Raw genomic sequence first — 23,326 nt, forward strand, 5'->3', positions numbered from 1 at the left:
TTATCAGGATCTTGTACAAACAAGATCTTGTGGACTACAAACACAGAGCAGGATACACAAACCACTCTTGTGGACTACAAACACAGAGCAGGATACACACCAAGATGGACAGGAGTGTTGATCTATTGTAGGAAGGCTCTGCAGAGGCATCTGGACAGGCTGGATCAATGGGCTAAGGCCAATGATATGAGATTCAACAAGCAAAGTGCCGGGTCCTGCACTTGGGTCACAATAATCCCATGCAGTGCTACAGGCTGGAGAAGAGTGGCTGGAAAAGGACCTTGGTGGGGGGGCTGATCAACAGCCAGCTGAACATGAGCCAGCAGTGCGCCCAGGTGGTTAAGAAGGCCAACGACATCCTGGCCTGTATCAGGAATAGTGTGGCCAGCAGGACTAGGTAAGGGATTGTCCATCTGTACTCGGTGCTGGTAACGCTGAACCTTGAATCCTGTGTTCGGTTTTGGGCCCCTCACTAAAAAAAAAGACATTGAGGTGCTGGAGTGTGTCCCGAGAAGGGCAACAAAGCTGGTAAAGGGCCTGGAGCAGAAGTTTGATGAGGAGTGGCTGAGGAAACAGGAGGTCTTTAACGTGGAGAAAAGGAGGCCTGGGGGGACCTCATCACTTTGTACCTGACAGGAGGTTGTAGCAAGATGGGTGTCAGTCTCTTCTCCCAGGTAACAAGCAATACGATAACAGGACATGACCTCAAGTTGCACCAGGGGAGGTTTAGATTGGATATTAGGAAAAATTTCTCCACTGAGAGGGTGGTCAGGCATTGGAGCAGGCTGCCCAAGGAAGTGGTGGAGTGACCATCCCTGAAGGTATTTAAAAGACGTGTAGATGTGACACTCTGGGACATGGTTTAGGGGTCAAGTTGGCAGTCCTGAGTTAGAGGTTGGACTCAGTGATCTTAGAGGTCTTTTCCAACCTTAAGGATTCCATGACTGCATAATTCTATGAATGCCTACTGTAAATTGGAAGAACAGGACATACCTAAAAACTTCAAATATGTAAAAATATTAATTTTAATTAATGACTAAAAAGGAATATTTTAATGATCCTACTCACAAGATAATATCAATATTTAATTAGAATCCCACTGGATAGTTTCAGCTTTTACTGTGATTTTAATGACTCTCTCAGTTAAGGTGTGACAGATTTAGCTGCAGCACTTTAAGATGTGCCTCCATCCTCTCAGCCTATCAGCAAAATATCAGAAGCAGCATGAGTAAGCATCCAGGAATTTCTCATCGCAAGGTTCCCCTTCAATAGTTTCATAAGAGCACGAAAGTGTTTCTCAAAACCCAGGGCACGTGTGACTCAAACACCTTCTCAGCATTCTGTACTAGACAACAGCAGAAGAAAGTCTAAGATTCACAATCTTGCCTAATAATGCAAATTCCTCCTCTTCTACCAACGTAGATAACTTTGATAGATAGGATAAAGAAGAGACTAAGACAAAACCAGATATATTTGCTTTCCCTCCAGAAAAGCAAATACAGAATTTTGGAGCTCTCCATTTGTAAATTAAATTAACTAATGCACATGGAAAAGTGAGGTTTTGGCTTCTGGTGGTGGAAAGGGATCTTTTTTCCTAGAGTAGTAGCTAAAATCTCAATATGTGTCAGTATCATGATCAAATGAACTGCACAGGACTGATGACTGACTATGTACATAGCATTTGAGAGACTGAATGCAAGATGCTCTTCAGGCTATCATAAATGCACATTCTGATTTTATAAATGAAATGCATAGATCCATACAAAGTCTTTTGAAACAATAGATTAAAAATAAATCTCCATGAAGATGACTTTGGTTTTGAAATGCTTTAGTTTTTCCATTCAGCAATGCAGGTTCTGAGCTTTGCAACCAGCTATATTTAAAAGTGCAAACATGTACTTAAGGCTTTATTTTCACAACAGGTAGGAGTTAAAATACCTATGGACCATACAGCATTATAATCAACATTAGCCACACTTCAATGGAACAAAATAAAAGGCCTTTTCAGATTGAAAAAAACAACTTTAGAAGTCGGGGAATGAAACCATCAGCCCTAAAAATACACTCTGGGCTTACTTTGGGGGAAGAGAAAAACATTTTTTTTTTAATTGAGCACTTTGTCTTCTCTCCTATTCAACTATGCAAAACAAAAAGAATCAGTCAAATTTTCAAGTAGGGTGTTTTTAGTACTCTGAAAATTCACTTTTGAACTAAGTGTTTGTGTCTGACTGACAACCTCAGCTAGGTTTATTTTTTATTTGCCTGAATTTCAGTGTATTTTTTTGTTATTTAATGGTAAGTTTTCTAGAAACTTTACACAGTTGAGTCCTTTAAAACCTGTCCTAACATGTCAAGAAAAATATTACTTTTTTCAAGGAAAAAAAGTGTAGAAGTTGTAATACATATTTTCAATATATTTACATTATGTATTCTTCCCTTCCTTCCTTTTTGAGATTGCTGACCTTTTATAAATATTGCTGCTTAGCTTTTGTTGCTATGCAGAAGCGATAATTAAGGTGAAATCATCCTCATGAGGAAGTCTTTATAACCCTTGGAGATCAGACAGTAGTGGAAAATCAGACTAATGGAAATAAATAATGGAAATAAAAAAAATTTAGGATACTTAGTACACTGAGCTCCAGCCCTCTTTTATGGTTTAAGTAGCCCTTTACCCTCTATGCTTCAAGTTCTGTCAAAGAAAGCTAAAACCTCTTGCATCTGCAGCTTCTGATGTGTCTTGATTATTTTATTCTTAAATGCTTGATGCCCTCTGTGTCCCTTTTTGTATGGTGGCTAGCACTTTCAGACTCTGCTTTCATGTCACTGAAGTGCAAATAACGAATGAAAATATGGGAAAATGACTGGAAATGCTCAGAATCTTTGGCAGATTCATAATTTTAAATGGAAAACACGAAAATACTAACCACATGGTCTCTTACTGTTGATGGTCTGTGCTTATGATAACTATTGACAGGTCCTGGCTGTTCTATTGACGTGCCTTTGGAGGTCACTTGTGTTCATGACAAGGGTACTGTGGTCGAGGGGCAGCATCCGGCTGTGGCACTCTGCTGGCTGCCATCCCTCTACACCATCGCTGAGCCCTGACTCCTTCTGAACACTAAATACCTGGATCAGCAGTAATTTTTACACTCTAGAACTAATACACTAACATTTTAGGCTGGTAATAAGGCAGTGTGGTTTATTAGTCTCCTTCACTTCATTATGAATTCTGGACCAAATTATTACTGAGTAACTACCTGTCTTGTGCTATTACATGTAGTCTAGAGCATGCATCGCTTATTTCTATGGCAGCATTTTGTAAACAGAACAGGAGTAATTTAAAGCAATTGTGCAGGTGCTATTATGGAAAAGAATATCTGTCAGGATTTTTCACAGAAGATTACCAGGAGCATTTCAGTATATTTTCTGCAGAAACCCTTATTTAAGTAAACAAACAAAAAAAAGAACTGTCTTTTACAGAGACTAACAAAATGGAAAAATAATGACAAATACCAATCACATGGTTGCATTATACTGTCTATTTGACACCTGCTGACTAATTTCTTTTGTTACCTTTTTTTTTCCCAACCAAGCTCAACAAAACAGTAGCAAAATTACTGTTCTTTCATTATTACTCTCACAAAGACACTAGTAATGTACCAAAACCAGTATTCAGAAACTCCAGAGTTCATTGGTAGGACAGGGTCTTATTTCCAGCTGGTCGGAGCTGAGGATGGACTTGGCAGAAACATTAAATAATCATCCTTTTCAACAATATATGAGTTATTGAAACATATATACATATTGTGAATATATATAGAAAAAATATGTGATAATATATATACAGATATTTTTTAAATATAATTGCATACAGTTGCTCTGAGTACATAAGCATTTAATTAAAAGCACCCCTGTTTAAGGTTTATAATTCAGTTTGAAAAATCCAGCTCAGCTTGAAACGGAGTGTTTAGCTATTTGCACTGCAAATCCATTTTCCTCTTCTGGTTACATTAATGTATTTCCCTATGTGTAAAAACAGTCTTCCCCAAATGAAATTTTGTATTCTTTGTCTCATATTATCACCTAGAGACTTTGAGATTGTTTAGATTTATTTTGACTAGACATGTCTGTTATGAAAACCACTATTCTGCATATGTAATCAGTTTTATTATATTTTTCTATACAGTGTATCTGTATTAAAATCACCATCTGTGTTACTGATTGTAGAAAACATGAAAATACAGTAGATAGATAGGATATGAGAAATATCCAGAAAGGAAGTGAACCTTACCCCAGAACTATAATTAAACAATATCAAAGCCCTGATCTGCATGTACCAACTGAAGAAATCCCAACTTAAATGTAAATCCCAGTCTGTTGAAACTGAAGAACAGTAAATTGAATTAAAGTCTGTATTTCAAATATTAAACTAAATGTACCCATTTAATTTTAGTCAAGATCTTAATACTTTTCAATAACATTCTTACTGGGAATAATTTTTTCTTCAGATTTCTCCAGTGAAAATCAAGAATATCTGCCTCACTGATAAAAATTTTATCTATTTGTTAATGATAAAGAACATTCAATGTAAGTGAAAGATCTAAAATAATGTTTTTATCCTAGGATTACTGCAGAAAGGAATCTAATATGATAGCCACTTTCTAATGCCATGGAATTATACATACAGTTTCTTTTTTTCTTCTTTTTCTGTAACCATGTATTCCACATGGTTAAAGGTGTCCAAATTACAGTCTCCAGGTGCAAAGTCAAGCAAGCAGGTTCATTTTTTGATAGATTTAGGCAAGTCAAGCCCACTACAGCTCCTCTTGGAATAATTCTACCCATATATTGACAGTCCCTAGTAATATTAATGAAGATTATTTATTATTTCCTAATGCTGACATTTCCTAATCAAACTCAAAATATTTCTTACATTTTTGGATTCCAAGTAAAATTATTTCTATATTTATTTCTATTACAGGCCTATGATGGGTAGTTGTTTGCACTAAATAAAAAAGAAAATATTTAAGACGTCTTGCTAATTGACTAAGTTATGAATTTGCAGGATACTCTTAAAGCTGCATGTACACTGTTGGGTTGAGGTGATCCAATGAGAATACACAAATGACACATTTTCTGGTTCGTATGTTAATGGAAATATTGATTAATAAATATGAACCTACTGAAGCTTGAAGCTTATTTTATTTATTGACTCGTCATTAATTTAAATATTTTATTCAAATGCAGCATGTAAGGCTTATCATATATTTTAAAATTATTATGTGGAGTAATAGGCATAAAAGATATTGTGATTTTGTTATATATTTAAAATCTGGTTTGAGAGTCAGTAGATGATCTTAACAAATCATCTAATATTGAACAAATATACACAAAATTGCATAATCATTCCAAAGAAGCACATTGAACGAATGTTAAGACAATGTATTATTCCAGCAGATTAAAACCAAGGGATATTGGTTTTAATGGATAATATGTTTCGTATTTTCATCAAGATGGATGTGCAAAAACATTGTTAACGGTAAAGAATCAACAAGATTAATTCTTGCAATGAAACAATCTTGATCCACTTGAGCATCTCATTTGACCAATGTCAAATGACCCCAAAGGTGACACAGACAGAAAGATAAGCAACCTGAATTCATACCTCCAGTGCTGGATAAAATGGCACCCACTTCAAAGTTTATGAATTCCAAAATAATAGATAAAAGAGAAATTATATAGTCTTTCTGATGTCTCATGGAAGACATTTCATGAATACTGTGAGCAAATTAAACATTAAACATTGAAATTTTCATCGATATACTTTGTACAAGTGAGCTCTACAGCGTGTATCAGCTAAGCATACCTTTAAATATATGCTATGTTCTTTACTTTAGCAAGTCAGTGTGTTTAAAGGCATTTGTTAACATGACTTTATAAAACCAAGTCTGATGAGAATTTCATTTCATTGATTTGTTAAGCTCCCTAAACAGACTGCAAAATAGATGACATTAAACCCAAACTGAAATTATCCTGGTAACTAATCTCATGTGACTATGAACAATCCCTAAACTAACTATACACAAATAACCTTCCAATTTCATTAATCTCCTGGAGTTTTCAGTGTGTTGAGAAATGATTGTGAAATATGCTCAGCCACACATCTGGTTCATGCTATTCCTGTGTTCTTCTTTCAGCTTGTATTTCCTTGGCTGTTATCCCATCTCCTCATTCTCCCTTTTTTCTACTTTGGGTGAGGAATATGTGGTAAATAAGAAATCCAAAACACCTGTGCTAGAAATTCAGAGCTTTCCTACTCTGTAATTATCTGGAATAAAAAGAGAAGATATAAAACACATCTTCAGTTTCACAGAGCTCTGTCATATGGTGATATATTTGTTTGCTTTTGTGCAGAAATGTCAGGCACACTCTGGGATCCTTCTTCACAAGTGAATATAAAACATTGTACAGCCCCCAAAAATAACACAACTCAACCTGATGAGATCCAGAAAACTGTCCGTACATACTGATTTATTGCAGAGCAGTTTTATGTAATGACCCTTAAACGCTGTGTCCTACAGTTATTTGGACTCAGGACCTCATGGAGAGCACTGTTACTTCCTCCCTTGCCCGCAGCTCCAGCTTCACTGTTATGACACAGTGAACACGATAGGATTCATACAGAATACCAAGACTTGTGTGCTGCCCCAGAACAACAATTGTGTGACAGACTGTGCACCTGAGTAAATGCCAATACAACCATCAGCTGTCAAAAATCAAGTTACACAATTTAGCCAAGTCCACTTGTCAATATTTATGAAGTCAACCATTGCACCCATTAATTCTATTAGATTGCATCCTGCCTTTTCTGCTGTAGAAACAGCTAACCACTAACCCAGTTAAACTAACCTCAATGCTCCTAGGAGAAGGAATATTCAAAAAAGATCAGATTAGCCTGAGTTGTGTGAGACCCACATATTGCACAGCTCCTATAATAATAAAAAGAGTAGTTGATGTCCACCCATCTATTGCATAGGTCACTGTACTACCTTAGCTTTACAATAATGCTCTCAATTCCACAGCTATAAAGCAAGAGATACCATGAGGCAAATTTATACTATAAATGCTATGGAGCAGGAACCATGTTTCAGTATTTCTTTTTTACAACAAAATGGCATCCTTGTCCTTACTGGAGCTTTCTTGGGAGCGTAGTAATGGAGTAATAATCATAGTAAAAATGTGCAATGATAGGACTCCTATATAAATGTGAAGATGGAATATATTACTGATAAATGAACCATTATATATTTATATTTCTGCAGTAATCTAAATTGCAATTAAAATTCAGGCAGATTTTTTAGTGCAAAGAGAAATACAGTTTCACCCCAAAGGCAAAAGTCTGAAGACTTAGGCCACAGGTATTACAAAAATGAGAATATAAAATTTAAACAAAAGAGTAGTATGAATATTTTCATAGAATTCCTAGTTACATTCCTTATTTTTATATTCCAGTAGTAGCGTCTAATTTGTTTTCATAAAGAGCAACCTATAAAAGAAATGCTTTTAAGACACACACAGACACACACAGACACACAGACACACGGACACACACAGACACGAAAGAATATGCTGGATTAGGTTTATGCTCATTTTGATGAAGGTGCTAATTTTATAGAGAGTTTGTGCTGCAAGGTTTAAAGGAAACTGGGAATTTTTAGTCTCCAGTCATCACTTATTCAGTGGTAAAACAAGGCATTAAATCACCCATGTTTCTAACCATGGGGGATCAAGATTTCATTAAACCAAATGTTTCTGTCAGACATAAAAATGAAGTAATTTTGAAGATATTTGCAAAATACCTTTCTAACATCGTTATGCCTGCTCTTTTAATGTATATTTAAACAGTTGCTTCATAACTACACAGCAGGTTTTGGGGAAAGAGTAAAGAATGAGTAAGTAACAAATCACTGACATTGCTTTTTTTACTTTTGCTAGGTTCCTTTAAGCATTATTTTACTAGACTTAAATTTTTCTTTACTTTAAGCGCAAATAACAGCTTATAGCAGTTTAAGAGCAATGTATTCATGCTTATTGATACACAAGGATGTGTCATAGCAAAACACTGAGAGGTGCAAACAATCTCAGGCTGTCTAATGAATAACTGGAGTAGAAAAAACCCTCTTCAATGACAAATCTGTGACACTGGGATTTAATCTAGTCACAAATCTTTTAATAACAAATCCCATTAAAAAATTTCAAGAGTAAATAAAATGAAGGAAAAGTAATTAGCCATGACACAAATGTTCTGAGAAAAATATCAAAGTTGCAGTGAAGATACTTAGTAGCCAGTATTTATCTTTTTGATGCAACAATCTGACTCCTTCCTCAACAGTAGTAAAACTCTGATGTACCCTAATCCACTCATATTTGGGATTCTAGAATATTTAAAGAAAAAAACCAAAAAGTAACCATTTCTTTATGACATGATATTAAAAGAATATCAACATATATAGAAAAATATACACAAATTATCAACTAAGCAATAGCAAACATTTTATTAAAACTATTAATCACATTGGTTTTATGAAGGAATAAAAATCTTCTGTCTTCAGATACATTTTTCCTTAAGCACTCCATGAACACATAAGCATAGACCATACACCCTTTCTTACAAACTGGATTCTTCTAAAGAACACATAGGAGACAGTCAACTTAGATAAAAAGTCAGTGCAAAATGGGAACATGACATTAGTATTTTAGTATTTGTTACAGGTGGCCACATGCTAAATGGAGGGGGAAGAGAACACAGCATTTCAAGATGTCATTTGAAAACACCCTAAGACATCTGGGCAGCAACACAATTCTGCTCTGCAAAATCATTTCAGTAAAGACCAAAGCTAGTAAACTCATTTAATATATATGACTGTGTTACCAACACTACACTGTGGCCAACACATAAATAGGCCTAAGTCACTAAGATTTTTGCATAAAAATACTAATATCTGCAAAATCATTATCTGTGTCATGACAGAAAATATATATTCTTTTAGTAGTCAAAATTGGAAAATTTTTTCTGCGGTAAAGTTTATGGAAATGATACTGAGAAACCACTGTTGCAAGTGCAATAGTGATGTTCATCTCAAATATGTCAACAGAAATTATTGTTCTTCAGTTGCTATCTGGAAAATGGATTTACCTTTAGAACTATTCTGCCTGAATTTTAGTGAAATTGGAATTTACTAAAAAAAAGTGACAATGCAAAATCAGCCCTGTTGCCCTCAATGTCCACAAAGAATTTTAATGGGTTTTTTCCCCTCTGAGATCTTAGATTAGAATGAATTGAGGACATAGCATGAAACAGTTATAGCATCTTAAATAATTCTTGTGCTTAGTTCTTTTTTGCTTTATAAAAAATTAGGCAATGAAGGATGTAGTGCTGCTGTAGTAATCTTCAACCTCTTCAGGTGCCGTGCTACACTTGCTAATTCAAATGCATAGAGAAATAAATTAATGCTGGGGAACACATAGTATAAAAGACATCCATAAAAAAATTTATCATTTTGCATTACCATATTTAAAACGTAAGGGCAACAATAACTTTCTGCAGACTTACCATTTAACAAGATGGCTAAGGTTAGAGGCAGAACAAAAAGCAATTACATATAGCACATAAAAATTACATTTCAAATCAAGACATTTTTAATTATGTGTAACTTTGCAGAAAATATGCATTTTGCTATACTTTCATAGGTATTTAAAAATAAACTTTAGAGCACAAAGAAGATCTCTTCAGAGATCTGTGCAAATCAATAGCTTAAAAAAAAAATTAATAATTAACATATAGGAGAGAGTTCAGAAAGAAATAACTTTGAGTTACACCATTCTGAGGAAATACGGTAAAAGGAGATACTATAGAGGAATGGTGTTTCAGATTTTTTGTAAAAAAATATATTTTTCAGGTAACAAATATAAGCCATCTCCCTGGCCTTCTTCAGAAAAAAAAAGATCCCTGACTTTCACCCAGTTTTATCCAGAGTTTTGAGATCCATAATTTCTGAATTTCGGATTTATGAAATTCTGGGTATACTATATGTTCAAGAAATGCACATGCTATTTTTCCCCGCAAATTATTCCTTTAACAACACTTCTACTCAAAAAATCACTTTCCATTGTATTCACACAAAAAGCCCAAGGCCACCAAGAAACTCCTGTAAAAAACCATGCCTTCAGCTAACAGGAACTGGAAAAGATAAGTATAAAAATATGTTTTCACATGCAGCCTTGGATAAAAAGACATGCCACATTTAGCTATGGTTTCACTTCAAAATACATATATTTTAAATATTACAGAATATTTCACTAGCAGTAATGATGCTGCAATCATGTCTGCAGCATTCCTCATGGTCAGAGTCAAAACTGTCAGCTGTAACAAGTTTTACTCCATTTTTTATTGTTTTCTTGACTTTCCCTGCATAACAGAAGTTAGGCAACTAACATGGTATTTGTAAGTTCTTTGGTGAATAAATGGCTACATTTTCTGGTGTTTCTGGTATAGAACATAAAGAGTCATAAATTGCAAACCATCCTTTCTTTTCAGTGATATAAATCATTCATGAATGCTTTAATAGATGCTGTAAAAATTAGCGTTAGGGAACCCTAATGAATAAACTAACCCACTGTCAGGAAGAAACCCTCTGCCCAAACCAGAGAATGTATGCAGTTATATGAAGCAGAGATCTATGATCCAAAACTCCTGCAATCTCTCTGAGAGCTCCAGGAATTGAATTTAGCCTCAAAGTTGAGTAAAATTCTGTAGGAGCAAGTGGAGATTGTAACAATGAGGTTTTAAAAGGAAGCCTGAGTTTAAAAACATAATCTATGTGCCAGTTGACAGAAGTACGATAATGTTATTTGACATTTGGAAATGGTGCTGGCAATTTGAACAAATGCTGAGGAGAAGTGTATGGTAGTGATATATAGACTCAAATCAGTGGTTTCTCTAATTTTATATTCTACACAATTCCAGCATTTTCTGGGTTCCTGAAGTATATCTTTGAGATAATAGATGTAATTAAAGCTATATTTTTCATGCCACATTTTCTACTAATTAGGAAAGTTGGAAAAGTCAGCATATTAACCAGAAACAAAATAGTGTTTTGCAATGCCACTTATTACAAGAGAAAGTTGTTGAAAGGTCTGAGTAACTGTTTAAAATGGGCAGGAAAAATTCAAGTGCAAATTAAGCACAGTCATTAAAAAAACCCAAACTTTTCCCCAGTATTGTATTAACTATGTATAAAACTTGATTTTACAAAAAAAATCCTTGGGAGAAAGCTAGAAAGGTCATTTTTTTGAAACTGTTTGTCAGAAGTTCTGGGAAATAGTGAAATCTGTAAATGGAAACTGAAGTAGTTGTCATTTAATGCTGCACATTGCAACAGAAATGGATTTAAAAGCATCACTGTGGGTCATGTTCTATAATCTATGTATCCTTGAACTGTACAAGCCAATCCACTTGAATTCCTGGGGATATATGGCACTAATGACTAATCTTAGTGTGTTGTTTGCACTTGCCATAATTTAGGGTACTTTTAACAAAGACTCACACTCATAATGGAATAAGAGTATTTCAAAAGCTGTGGAACAAAAGTGGTTATCTTGTCAGTATTTTCATTATTAAAGTTAATTTCCATTAAGATCATAAACTACAAAACTGGGAAGAAAAATTAACATCCCACTTCTCTCACAAATGAGACTCATTCTTCTCAAATTAATGTGTAGAAAAGAAGCCAGTTAGCAGAACGTTGTTTGACTTTGAAATGTTCAGATACCTACTGAAAAATTTGCCCAGAAAAATGTGCACAGACAGACAATATGGTACCACTAAGCTTTGTTACTGGATATACCACTTGCAGCTTGTCTAATTGCTAGCTGCAAATTATAACCCTCAGTGACAAAACTATTTTGACAAACTACAGGTTATGTGGAAGAAGATGAAAAACAACATCATTTTAAAAGCACCTGAGGTGTAAGAAAATGTAACTATGCTTTACAGTAATTTTAACTAAGAACAGATGATAAATTTCTCAGAAAATTTTTAACACTATCTTCTATTCATCTTAGCTACAACAGACATAATAAATAGGACATCTACCAGTTGTGAATGGCTTCCACTGTAAGCAGAAATGAAAAAAAAAAGATAATTTTGGGTATATCATGTGATAACTGTGGATGGAAAGCAAATATTACAAGCATGACCATGAAATTTAGTTACTGCAGACAGTTATCTTGCCCTTGTCTGGATGAAAACTCACTAGCATTTTGCTGCTGCATATAATGGTCCCTTCCACTGCCACTAAGCAGCTGCAGCAAAATAAAATAAATAGTGAAATAAATTTTCCTCTAGTAAAACATATGTTTAAAGAATTTTTGATCCACTCTTTAATAAATTATAAACTTTATTAAGGTATAAGCCCATAAGACCAAAGCCCTTCTCTATCACCTTTGTGTAATTGCATATAAATATTAGCTACACAAGCTAAGTTTGCCCAACAGGTCCAAATGTCCATCTCACTTGCCCCTGGAGTTTCAAGTCAAATGTGTTACTATTGCCTGTCAAATATTAAGTGCTTTGTAAGACTGTGTTATCAACTAGAGCTGAAATCAGCTTTGCCAGTTACAGATGTTTTCACTCTCTTTTGTATTATATATGTAATATGCTACGAAGTCTAATGATGGAAAGCTATAGTTGTTCTCTCTCAATTTTTGGTTTTTTTTATGTATCTCCAATAAGTACTCACAAATGTCTGCAATCTCTCATTGTTGCTCTGTGTCAGAGCCACAACCACAGGCTTTCAGAGAAAGGTGCAATCTTAACATATATATTTCTACCATTTTATATCTGATACTTGTCATATATCTAAACATAATTTGTTAAATCAGAGAACTAATTTACTGTGATCATTTTATGTTTAGATATAGGTCTGAATATAGTACATTCTTAGAATAGGTATAAGAAAATGGATATGAAAGAAAATATTAATTTTACGGGGAGAACAGACACTGAGACAGGAATGAAAAACATATTCAATACCCTCAGAAACTTTGACCATTTATTTTCATATATAGTACAATACATTTTTAAAACGCTTTATTGCTTGCTTATTCACAGTGGAAACTAGCATAAAACCAGACTTATACACTGCAGCGCTCTAATTAATTTTGTCTTATTCAAATAACTAATTGTGTGAAAATTATCTGAACTCTAGTTCAAATGCATTTACTGTTTGAAAATAATCCACTCGTTCTCTTCCACATCTCTTCCCATTTCACTCTTTTTTCATTATTATTAAAATGAATTTCCATTTTTCAGCCTAAACAGTTCCTCAAAGGCAACTGGAATAATAATATTCAGATTGTGTTAATGCTCATGTTACACTTGGTTGATTCAGTGTCCTCCTAAATGTTTTTACTATCATGTAGACACAAAATTTGTAAATTTCTCAGGATTTGGGGCAAGAAAATCTAGGGAAGTCCTATTTCAGTTTAATTTATTTGTGTATGCTTTTATTCCTTACTGTCAAAAAAGTTTCACTACATTTTTAAAACTCCAAATAGCAAGGCAATGCTCTAAAACCTGGTCCTATGTCCAGTGAAGCGAATTTGGATTTAACTGAATAATGAACAGGAGGGATTAGAGGAGTGCAATGCATCTCAGTTGGCTTGACTGACCAAAAGGGCTGCTTTCCATTTAATGAACATTAGTGTAAAAACCAGATTACCCAACACAGTGTAACTATATAATTTGAAACCAGGTTTTTCGGACGTTATGAAATGGAAGGTTTAAAGAGGGATCTTATTTTTGAACAGATAAAGCGCACTTACTTCACAGACCAAAGGGATGAATCAAAATACCATGTTAATAGGTTCATAGTTTATCATATTTATAAAAAAGAAGTGCTAATATCTTAATTGAAGATCCTATTTTTAAGAAATTACTTTAAGGAAGTACCTTTTCTAGCTTAAACTGGGAAAAAAATATTTTAGGTGTCTCTATTCTACATTATCATGCACTATTCTGAATTATAGGTAATCCACTTTTCAAGAATTATTTGGTAGTACTTTAAGTTTGTCTGTGGCTGCTTTCAGTTTCTATCTTAAGCCTAAGTAAAATGATACTGGTAAATGGCCATAACCCAAAATAGTTTTAATCCAGCTTGCTTGTCTGACCTGTTTTTAACAGTGTTAGAAGCACACATCAGGTGGATTCAGAACACGATGGGAATAGTAAAGGCACCAGCAGTCTCTGTTATTTATACTTTCTGGCCTCAGAATCATCTTTCTGGGGTGCGAAATTCCTTTCTGTATGTGTGTACAGTTGTTTGTTCAATACAACTGTGTGTTGCTGTTCACCCTTTCAAACAAAACAGAACAGTCTGCAAACAGGAAAAAAGTCTCTTGTCCTAGTTCACAATAATTATATGGCACCATAGTTCACCATGATACACTGCAATTAAAAGGGAAGAGACAAACCTACATTTCAAGGTCATCCATAATCCTTCCTCCATCAATGTTAACATTTATATGTTGGGTATATATATGTGTGCATTTTACTTAATAACATGAAAATACAGGTTATTGAATTGTTTATAGTATCTGACATTTTTGTTGGTTCACTCATTTTTCATGTCCGACAAGAGATTTGAGAATCTGACACTAGGTTTGGATTTTGGCTTGCTCAAAATGGAATAGAAGAAGGAAATAAATCAGTAAACAGAAGATTGTATTAATCTTACAACCACCTTAAACAAGCCTCTCTGAGAAGCTTACTCAGAATGTAATTGTTCTTAGGTGTTTGGTTTGGGGTTTTTTTGACAGTTTTGAGAAAAATGACAGGGAACACATGGCACAGATTATTAGAGAAATTTAACCTCAAAAGGGGAGAAAGTGTTTTATGTTACCTCCTGGTTAGCAGCAGCTAGTTCTTCTTCCAGTGCAGAGACTCTTTCTAAAGAAACCCTCAGTCGTTCCCTTACCTAGAAGAAAAATCAAAATATGTGCAGTAACGTAATTTCTATTAGTCTTTAAAGATTATATAATCTGCCATACGCACTACTGTATGTCCTGCCAGTCCATTTGCAGGCATATGTGTTGTACCCTTTCATGAGACATACTGTGTAGTAAATATTTAAACCTAACCATAGGAAGAGTTAACCCATTAAAATAGGTGTCAAACTTTAAATGTCATATTGCTGTTCCACAGTCTGCCTATAATTTTATGAAATACATAGCAAATGCAAATATTTTAAGACCGTATTAGGCATAAAAATAAAACTTCCACAATCATCTTTTGCAAAGGATAAGGAAAAAAACCATTTGCAGGTGGTTTAAGTCCACTCCACAGAAGATAACTACTCTGTTAAGAGTAACTGAATGCAAAAAATTTGTTGCAAAAATAACTTGCAGCATTGCCTTCAGGCACACATACTATAGATTTTTTAACATCATCATGCATTTGTTTCAGTTTTGCAAAAATCATAAACAGTGTACACTCTCATAATCAGAAAAGTCTGCTTGTGTTTGCAGTAATTTCATAAATAACCTATTCTGTTCTAAGGACATTTATGATCTACTAAATTGTTATTACTACTACAATTGTAATTATTACTCAACATTTATTATTAATAATTAATGATAACCTAATACCTCTGAAGACATATTTACTGCTGTTTGAGTGCTCTGGCTCAGCGTCAGTTCTCTCAGTAGCGAGAGACAACCTAAGCTGGCAATGTAGTTGCAGTCTCCCAGTATGATCAAAGGCAAATCAGACCTGAAGTGAACTCCAGTGCTGTGTGTAGGTGACTCTCTGTCCTGACTGCCAAGGGACCTGTGGCAACTCCTCTCCTAAACTACATAACTTCACTAGGCACCTTACATTAAAGGACTTTACAACCTGGCTAGTCAGTCAATGCTCAGGATATATTTCTATATATGTTCCACCTACACTGCAGCAATGCTGTTCCAGCTGCTGATCCAAGGATATTTAATGCTATTAGCAATGTTTGTAGGGTAAGGTGGCATACTCTATTAGACCAAAAGGCGTAGCTGGAAAACAAAGCAAAACAAAAATCAATCTTTCATGTACAATAGAACATTATAGATTTTCATGTATGTAACAATTGCTTTTACACCCTTGAAAAATACAGGAGATCACTGAAAAGGTTGTAAACATCCTAATGCTTTCATATTTTTTCCAGTGATAACTTTTAGTCTAATAAATATTAACTTTCCTTACATATTTTATTTTCCGTTACTACTGAGAGAAGTGAGATTTTCTAAACAGACTCACTATATTCCAAGAATGACTTAGACTTTATTAGATGAAAAGTACTTAGCAAAACTATAACATAGCATGTTCACTAAATTTTAAAACTAACTAAATCTAAAGATGAAATAGATTCAGGAAACGAACACTTAAAAATAAAACTCTTCAGCCTTTCTAAGAGATGCAAATATAGTTGCATATGAAGTACTTTGAGCCTTTTGCTCCTCTTTACATACTTCAGCTTTAATAAAAAACCCCAAAAATTGAGAATTTATTTCATGTATTCACTTAAATTTTGTAATAAACAATATTGCTAGCCTTAACAGAACAGAAATCATAGGTGATTTTCTCCAAGGAGCAACAGAAAAGCAAACTGAAGAGTAGTAAGGTGTAAGAAATATTAAATTATCAAGATAAGAAGGAATCTTCAGTTTTTACTCCCATTTCTGATTTATTAATTTCCCTCTGTTCCTTCAACACTATTAGACTGAAAATATCAACTGTTAATGTTTTCAAAGATGCATGTTGTAGCTTAAATGGACATTTCCTGTAGCGTGTGTCTATCTAATCAATAGCTGAGCTGCAGCAACTGACTGCCTGTTCCTTACTTGAAGTAAATGAAATTTAAGACATCCTGAAGTGCCAGTGACTGAGCAATCTTGGAGAGGCGGTGGTAAGAGTGCAAACTGCTACAAATTTTCATGACTGTTTCAATTGTTTTCATATGTCAGTACAACGGAATACAGTGAAAAAATGCCGTGGAACCAAAAATGCTTTTGCCATTTATTAAATTTTTGTACTATTTTTCATCAAAGACATATGCAAGCACTTTTAATCATAAAGCTTGCTGTCCAAAATGAGCTACATAGTTCCTGGAAAACATCCTCGTTAGGCTGCAGATTTGTGATAGTAACCTATGATCACAGTTATTTTATATAATTTATTTTTTTGTTATTCAATACTAATACACTTGGAATAGGTAAAATTAATGTGAAGTATTAGATTTATTAATGTTAATATATTAGTAACTTCCGTCTAATTCTACTTTTCATAAGGGTGCTTCCCACCAAAGTTATAATGCCTCCATTATTCTGGTTATAATTAAAAAAATTTATTGTTTAAATAGTAGAAGTATTTCTTACTTCATTTGTCTTTCTTTTTTCCTGTTTTTTAGAATCATATTCTGCTTGAAAAACTGTATTATTTCTCCAATTCTTCTACCAGCTTCTAAGGTCTGCTCAATGATCTGTTTCCATATCCATGTGGATGAAAAGTCCAAGGCAGTGTGAGTCCACCACCCGGTAATCATATCTTTCCTCCTACCATGCCCTCCACCTTTCCAGAGGTTTCCCTGATGCCTCTGTGGATCCCCAGACTCTCTTTCTGTACCCTGTTTCTCTTTCCATCACCATTTATGTCTTTCACTAGCTCTCCGCTATTAAAACCCGTGCCCCACCAGTGAGGGGTATAGACCTGTCTTCAGGAGGCCCAATTTCAACCTCCCTAACCACATTTGGAGCTTGTAGAAAATAATTTCTCAGTGAAAGTCTCAGCTTAGATGTAAAAAACACACAGAAAAATTACAGTAATCTTTCTGGCTTCAATCCTTTTGTCTGCAAAGGCTGCTAAGGGACAAGATGATTGAGAGAAAATTTGCAAAATGGCAGTTGTTAAAAACCAGAATGAAATATAATGAATTGGTAATTTTACTTGAAATTTTCATAAGTCTTCTGAAATGTCAATGTATTCAAGCTTAAGTGTTTTATAAAGGATAATGTATGTTTTAAAAAATACATCATAATTTGTCTAAAACTGGTATTCACTTTGAATGGTGTTAGAAACTTGCAAGCCAACTAGGACACATTACTGAGGATGTCACAGATCCACAAGCAGCTGGAATCAGAAAAATTATCCTTAAACTTTATACACTGTGGCACTGTAGAACTGAATCCTGGTGGGTTTTATACAGACATTTTAAAGCCTGAAAACAATATTCTCTATGTTATAACATCATTCTGATCTGAAAGAGAAATCTGCTCTGGTTTACAGCCCAGAAGCTGTAACAGTATTTCTTATTACAAATTTATTTCTCAGCCATATACAAATGTATTGAAAATGGTTTTGTATTGGATTCCCTCTTAAAATTTATATTTACAGCAAAAAAACCCCAAAGAGAACCATCCCCATTTCTGAGAGATGTGGGAAAGAATAGTGTTCCTGGTCACTATCTTATTAGAGGAAAAAGGAGCTAGAACAAGTGTAAACTATTTTTATCTGATAACTTTAGTTTGTTAGTTTTTTTATATGATGAATGTAAATTAGTTATTAGAATATTATATTGCTTTCTATTTTTCAAAAGCAAGAGTAAATGAATAAATATATTTCATATTAATTAGGTGACATTGTATACATCACTTCATAGATAATATATTGTTTAAATTTCTATTTTCGTGGGCAAAAGATAGGGCTTTACTAAAAAAGGTTTCGTAAAGACTAATTAGATGTCATCTGATCTATCAGAGCATACATATTTAAAGAACAAATACCTGGAGAATAGAAGGCTCTGGGGAGACCTTATAGCACCTTTCAGTACCTACAGGGGGCTTACAAGAAAGCTGGAGAGGGACTTTTTACAAGGGCTTGAGTGGACACAGTTGAGTGGCTTCAAACTGAAAGAGGGCAGCTTTAAATTGGATAATAGGAACAAATTCTTTACTGTGAGGGTGGTTAGACACTGGAACAGGTTGCCCAGAGAAGTTGTGGATACCCCATCCCTGGAAGTGTTAAAGGCCAGTTTGGATGGGGCTCTGAGCAACCTGGTCCAGTGGAAGGTGTCCCTGCCCATGGCAGGGGTTGGAACTAGATGATCTTTAGTGTTCATTCCAACCCAGCCATTCTGTGATTTATGATTGCAGTGCCACAGACATAGCAGAATAGGTTTGCTCTTCCATGTTAGGGGGTTGCTCTCTCCTTGTTAGAGGGTGTATCCAACACATGCAAAGACGACTGGGTATTTCTCTGGATTTGAAATGTAAACACATTATCTTGAAATGTGACATAGTCAATGTCATGTTAGTACTGCTGTCGGTGCAAAACATCACCCATCTTTCTCCGTCTCCTAGCAACTGCTTCCCACTTTTTTGCTTGCTGTCAAACTTGTTTCTTCATTCTCTCCAGATCTGCATCTCATAAAGAGCTTTTAAGAAACATTTCCACACTAGAATTAAATCACTTCCTTTTTTTTCATGAAATTTCTATTGAATAAAAGCTCTCCTAGTTACCTGCTAATGAATAAAAAGGTAGTGGTAATGTTGACCCGAATAGGCTGCTTTTATTTGCAAGCATATATATATACTTTTCTGCCATTAATTAAGAGAATCAGTTGTTTTTTGATTTTTAACTAAGACACCTGGTAGCTGCTGTCCTCTGTGAAGATCAACTGGACACTTTTCTTACAACATTGACCAAAAAACTTGATTTGGAGAAGTGCATTCAAACAGTTTCTTCTTTCCAAATGCACATTTTAAATGTTGAACCCAAAGTTTGAAGCAAAATAGGAAAAAGATATACAGGACAATAAACATGCTCAGAGATATATTAAAAGTCAATTATAGCTATAGAATGGCATAAATAAGATAATAATGTTTCTATCTTTTGTTCTTCCTGAATTGCATGTAAGGACTATATACTTCCTGACTTAATCTATACTCAATCTCTATTCTAACCAGGAAGTTAATCTGAGTTTTTATTTTTTATTCAACTCTAATGGCATCTGGTAAATATTGTCTTCATTTGCTGCTTTGTAAACTATTCCATGTATATTCATATATAATATCCCAAAATATTTCATAGTGCTAACATTAGCCACACAACTCTTCATTGCATGAAAAAAAAGTTAACCAAAGAAAGATAGCAGCTACTTAGCAGCAGTAAGAGTAGTGTTTGGGAACAGTAGTGTTAAGAAGGTCAGGGGTGAATAAATGAAGAGAGATTTCCACTTTATGAATACAGCTGCAAATTTCAATTGGCTTATGCAATAGCAAAGGCTATAAGAAATGCTAAGTCAGAATTTCACATTGATCCTAGTCTGAATCACTCCTAACCTCTACCGTGTAAAACTTCACATTTTTTTAACAATGCTCATTGTTTGTGAGACATAACCTAACCTTACACTTAGGAAAAACGATCACTGAATTTAACTTTGAATATTATGAAAATCTAGAATTGGTAGCAGAACAGCCCATGTCCTGTGTTTTCTTATTTCTAAAAATGTTACCATAATTAGATATACAAAAATTTTTGAAAATATGTATAGCTTCTGTCAAATTAAGTTTTTAAATAAAATGTAGTTAGTGCAGTATAACTTAATTTGCTGTGACACAGCTTACCCAAGGAAACACAATGAGATTTCTTTGAGGGACAAATAAAATGGTAAATACTTATAAACTAAATTAATTCTTTCATTATTCCCATGCCCTAAAGTGAAAATTCCCACAAAACACATTACAGGAAGACTGTTATTTGGCACTTCTAGGATCTCATATGGATAGTGGGATAGGACTAGCAGCATACTCTTACCACCTTCTACTCACTAGGGGGTACCTACTGGCTTCAGCCAAACAGGACTGTCTCTCTCGCATGGGAAGCTCATGACAACCTTTCATTCTACAGGGCATGAAGGGATGCTGAAGGAGCTGCCAGACACTTAAATAACTGTCAATGAGAGTCACACTTTTTCAGAATAATGCAATCATGGCTGTGATCTCTCCATGGTGATTTATCTTCTGGACAAAAGCTAGTGGCAAAGCCCAGACTTCATGTAATATACAGGTAGCCAATGGACTTCGTGAAATAAGTTAAGGCATCATTCCTGATTTTTATTATACTTAAGCAGGCCTCCCTTAAAATTATTGTTTTATTTTTCACCTTAGATTCTGTTTAGTATTTTTCATTGCATTTTGTCACAGTAATGAGATTGTCTTTGTAGTTCTTGTACTGTGCACCTACCAAATCTTATATGATCAGTCAAGTTTAGTGGCAGAGCTTGTTACAACACCTCGAGAAGTTTTAGTGTAGGAAGTGAAAACATGAAAGAAAATTTGCGTTTAGGAAGAATGTTAAGATTTTCTTCATATTTTTGTAAGTCTAAAGGGCAAATATTTTTGTGAAAATATTTTGTTATGCTTTTCCAAGAATGTAACAGCTAAACTAATAGTTTCAATGTCAACATTTTTTGTGAAGAAAAAAATTAAAGTTTTCATTATTCATTTTCAAAGGGTCACGATACATTTTTGGTGCACTTTTGACAGTTTATCTTCAGCTGTGTGTGCATTTTTTGATGGAGCAGTGTTTATTTCCTGTGACATCAATGTATGATATATCATGTTTTCTTGCCTCAATATTTACTGTGAAGTTCTGTCCACAGGCCTCACTGAACACAGAAGCAGAGCCTGTGGGAGTGAAGCGTAACCCACAATACAGAGGACAAGACATACGTAAGTCAAAGGGAGTGAATTGCCGGCATCCAAGGGTGCCAAGAGACTTGATTGGTGCATCATAGTAAGGCCTTTTTCATCTTTTAAAATAATGGAAGTCTGGGAGATTCCTGATGAATGGAAAACCCACAAATGTTGTGTCCACCATCATGAAATACAGGAATTATCCTGGGAAGATCAAGGAAAGTACAAGCTGGCTAGTATAGGGAAAGTTATGGAGCAAATCTTCCTGTAAGCATTTCCAGGCACATAAAGGACAAGATGGTGATTGGGAAGAGTCAATATGATTTTGTCAAAGCCAAATGATATCTGGCCAACCTTATTGCCTTGCCTGATGAGAGGACTGGCTCCACGGATGAAGGGAGAACAGTGAATGTTTTTTACTTTGTTTTTACTAGCTTTCTGCAAGATCTTCCATTTATCCATAGACAAAATGGTAAGATATGAATTAGTGAAGTGGATTCCACAGTGCATAGAAACTTGGCTGGACTGCAACATGCAGAGGTTTGACACAAAGTCCATTGACGTTGTCCAATGACAAAGTCCATGTGTCATCCCACTGCCATGAAAGGAATAACCCCAGGGAACTGGACAGGCTTGGGGAAGAGAAAGTTTTGCAGAAAAGACCTAAGGGTGAATAATGCCAGCACACAGTTTGGTCAGAGGGTTGGGGGAAACAATTATTCCCCTCCACACCTTTGAGGCTGCATCTGGTTTTGGGTTCCCTGGTATAAGAAAGGCACTGACAGACTTCAGTGAAGGCCCATTAAGTTGGACATAGGTTAGAGCACACAGCATATGAGGGTTGGGTTTGGTCAAAGTGAAGAAGGGAAGGTTCATGGGAAACCTTATTGCCGTCTACAACTAGCTAACCAGAAGATGTGGAGGAAACAAAGCCAGCTTTGTCTTGAAGATGCAGAGTGACAGGACAAGAGACAACATGTGCAAGACTCAACAACAGAAATTTCAGATAGGTATTATGGGAAAAAAATTACAATGAGGGTGGTGAAACCCCACAATAGGTTTTCTGCCTAGAGATATCCAGAAACTGATTGGACAGGGCCCTAAGCAACCCAGAACAGTTGGCCCTGCTTTGAGCAGGAGTTTGGGCCAGATTTCTCCTAGTAGGACCAACCCACATTATTCTACTAGTGCTTGAACAGCTTTAATGAAGCTTTATAGGTGGATTGATATCTTATTTCTGAAGGGTCTAAAACAAATCTAACTTACATAATTTTTCTGTCACCATGCAGAACATATGACTCACATGCCATAAAAAATTTTTTAGCACATTTGGGTGTATGAAGTCTTTTTTACTTTCATTATTTTTGAATAAAAATCACAATAATGCTGACAATGTGTGGTACAATGTGAAAGCATTATATTATTAGTTATCTGGATGACACATAAAATGTCTTTGATCTAATCTTTCTGGAGACAATATAACATAAACACATAATTTTATACGGGATTTGTACTTGAAAATAATGTGTGTTAGGTTTATAAC

At 34.9% G+C, this 23,326-nt stretch overlaps 1 protein-coding gene across 17 annotated transcripts in view; it reads right to left on the reverse strand.

Moving 5' to 3' along the window:
- Window positions 1-23,326, reverse strand: part of PPFIA2 (PTPRF interacting protein alpha 2) — a 342,104-nt gene that overhangs the window by 95,978 nt on the left and 222,800 nt on the right. For 15 of the 17 annotated variants that reach the window (XM_027679790.1, XM_027679791.1, XM_027679788.1 and 12 more), the window contains one exon: window positions 14,961-15,035. The exons of the other annotated variants lie outside the window; for them this stretch is intronic. In XM_027679790.1, the coding sequence (XP_027535591.1) occupies window positions 14,961-15,035 (75 nt within the window). The remainder of the gene's footprint in view (window positions 1-14,960; window positions 15,036-23,326) is intronic. 17 annotated transcript variants of the gene reach the window in all.

Source organism: Neopelma chrysocephalum, unplaced genomic scaffold, assembly GCF_003984885.1.
Source record: "Neopelma chrysocephalum unplaced genomic scaffold, ASM398488v2 Primary Assembly neopelma1_59, whole genome shotgun sequence".
In the NCBI taxonomy this organism is placed as follows: domain Eukaryota; kingdom Metazoa; phylum Chordata; class Aves; order Passeriformes; family Pipridae; genus Neopelma; species Neopelma chrysocephalum.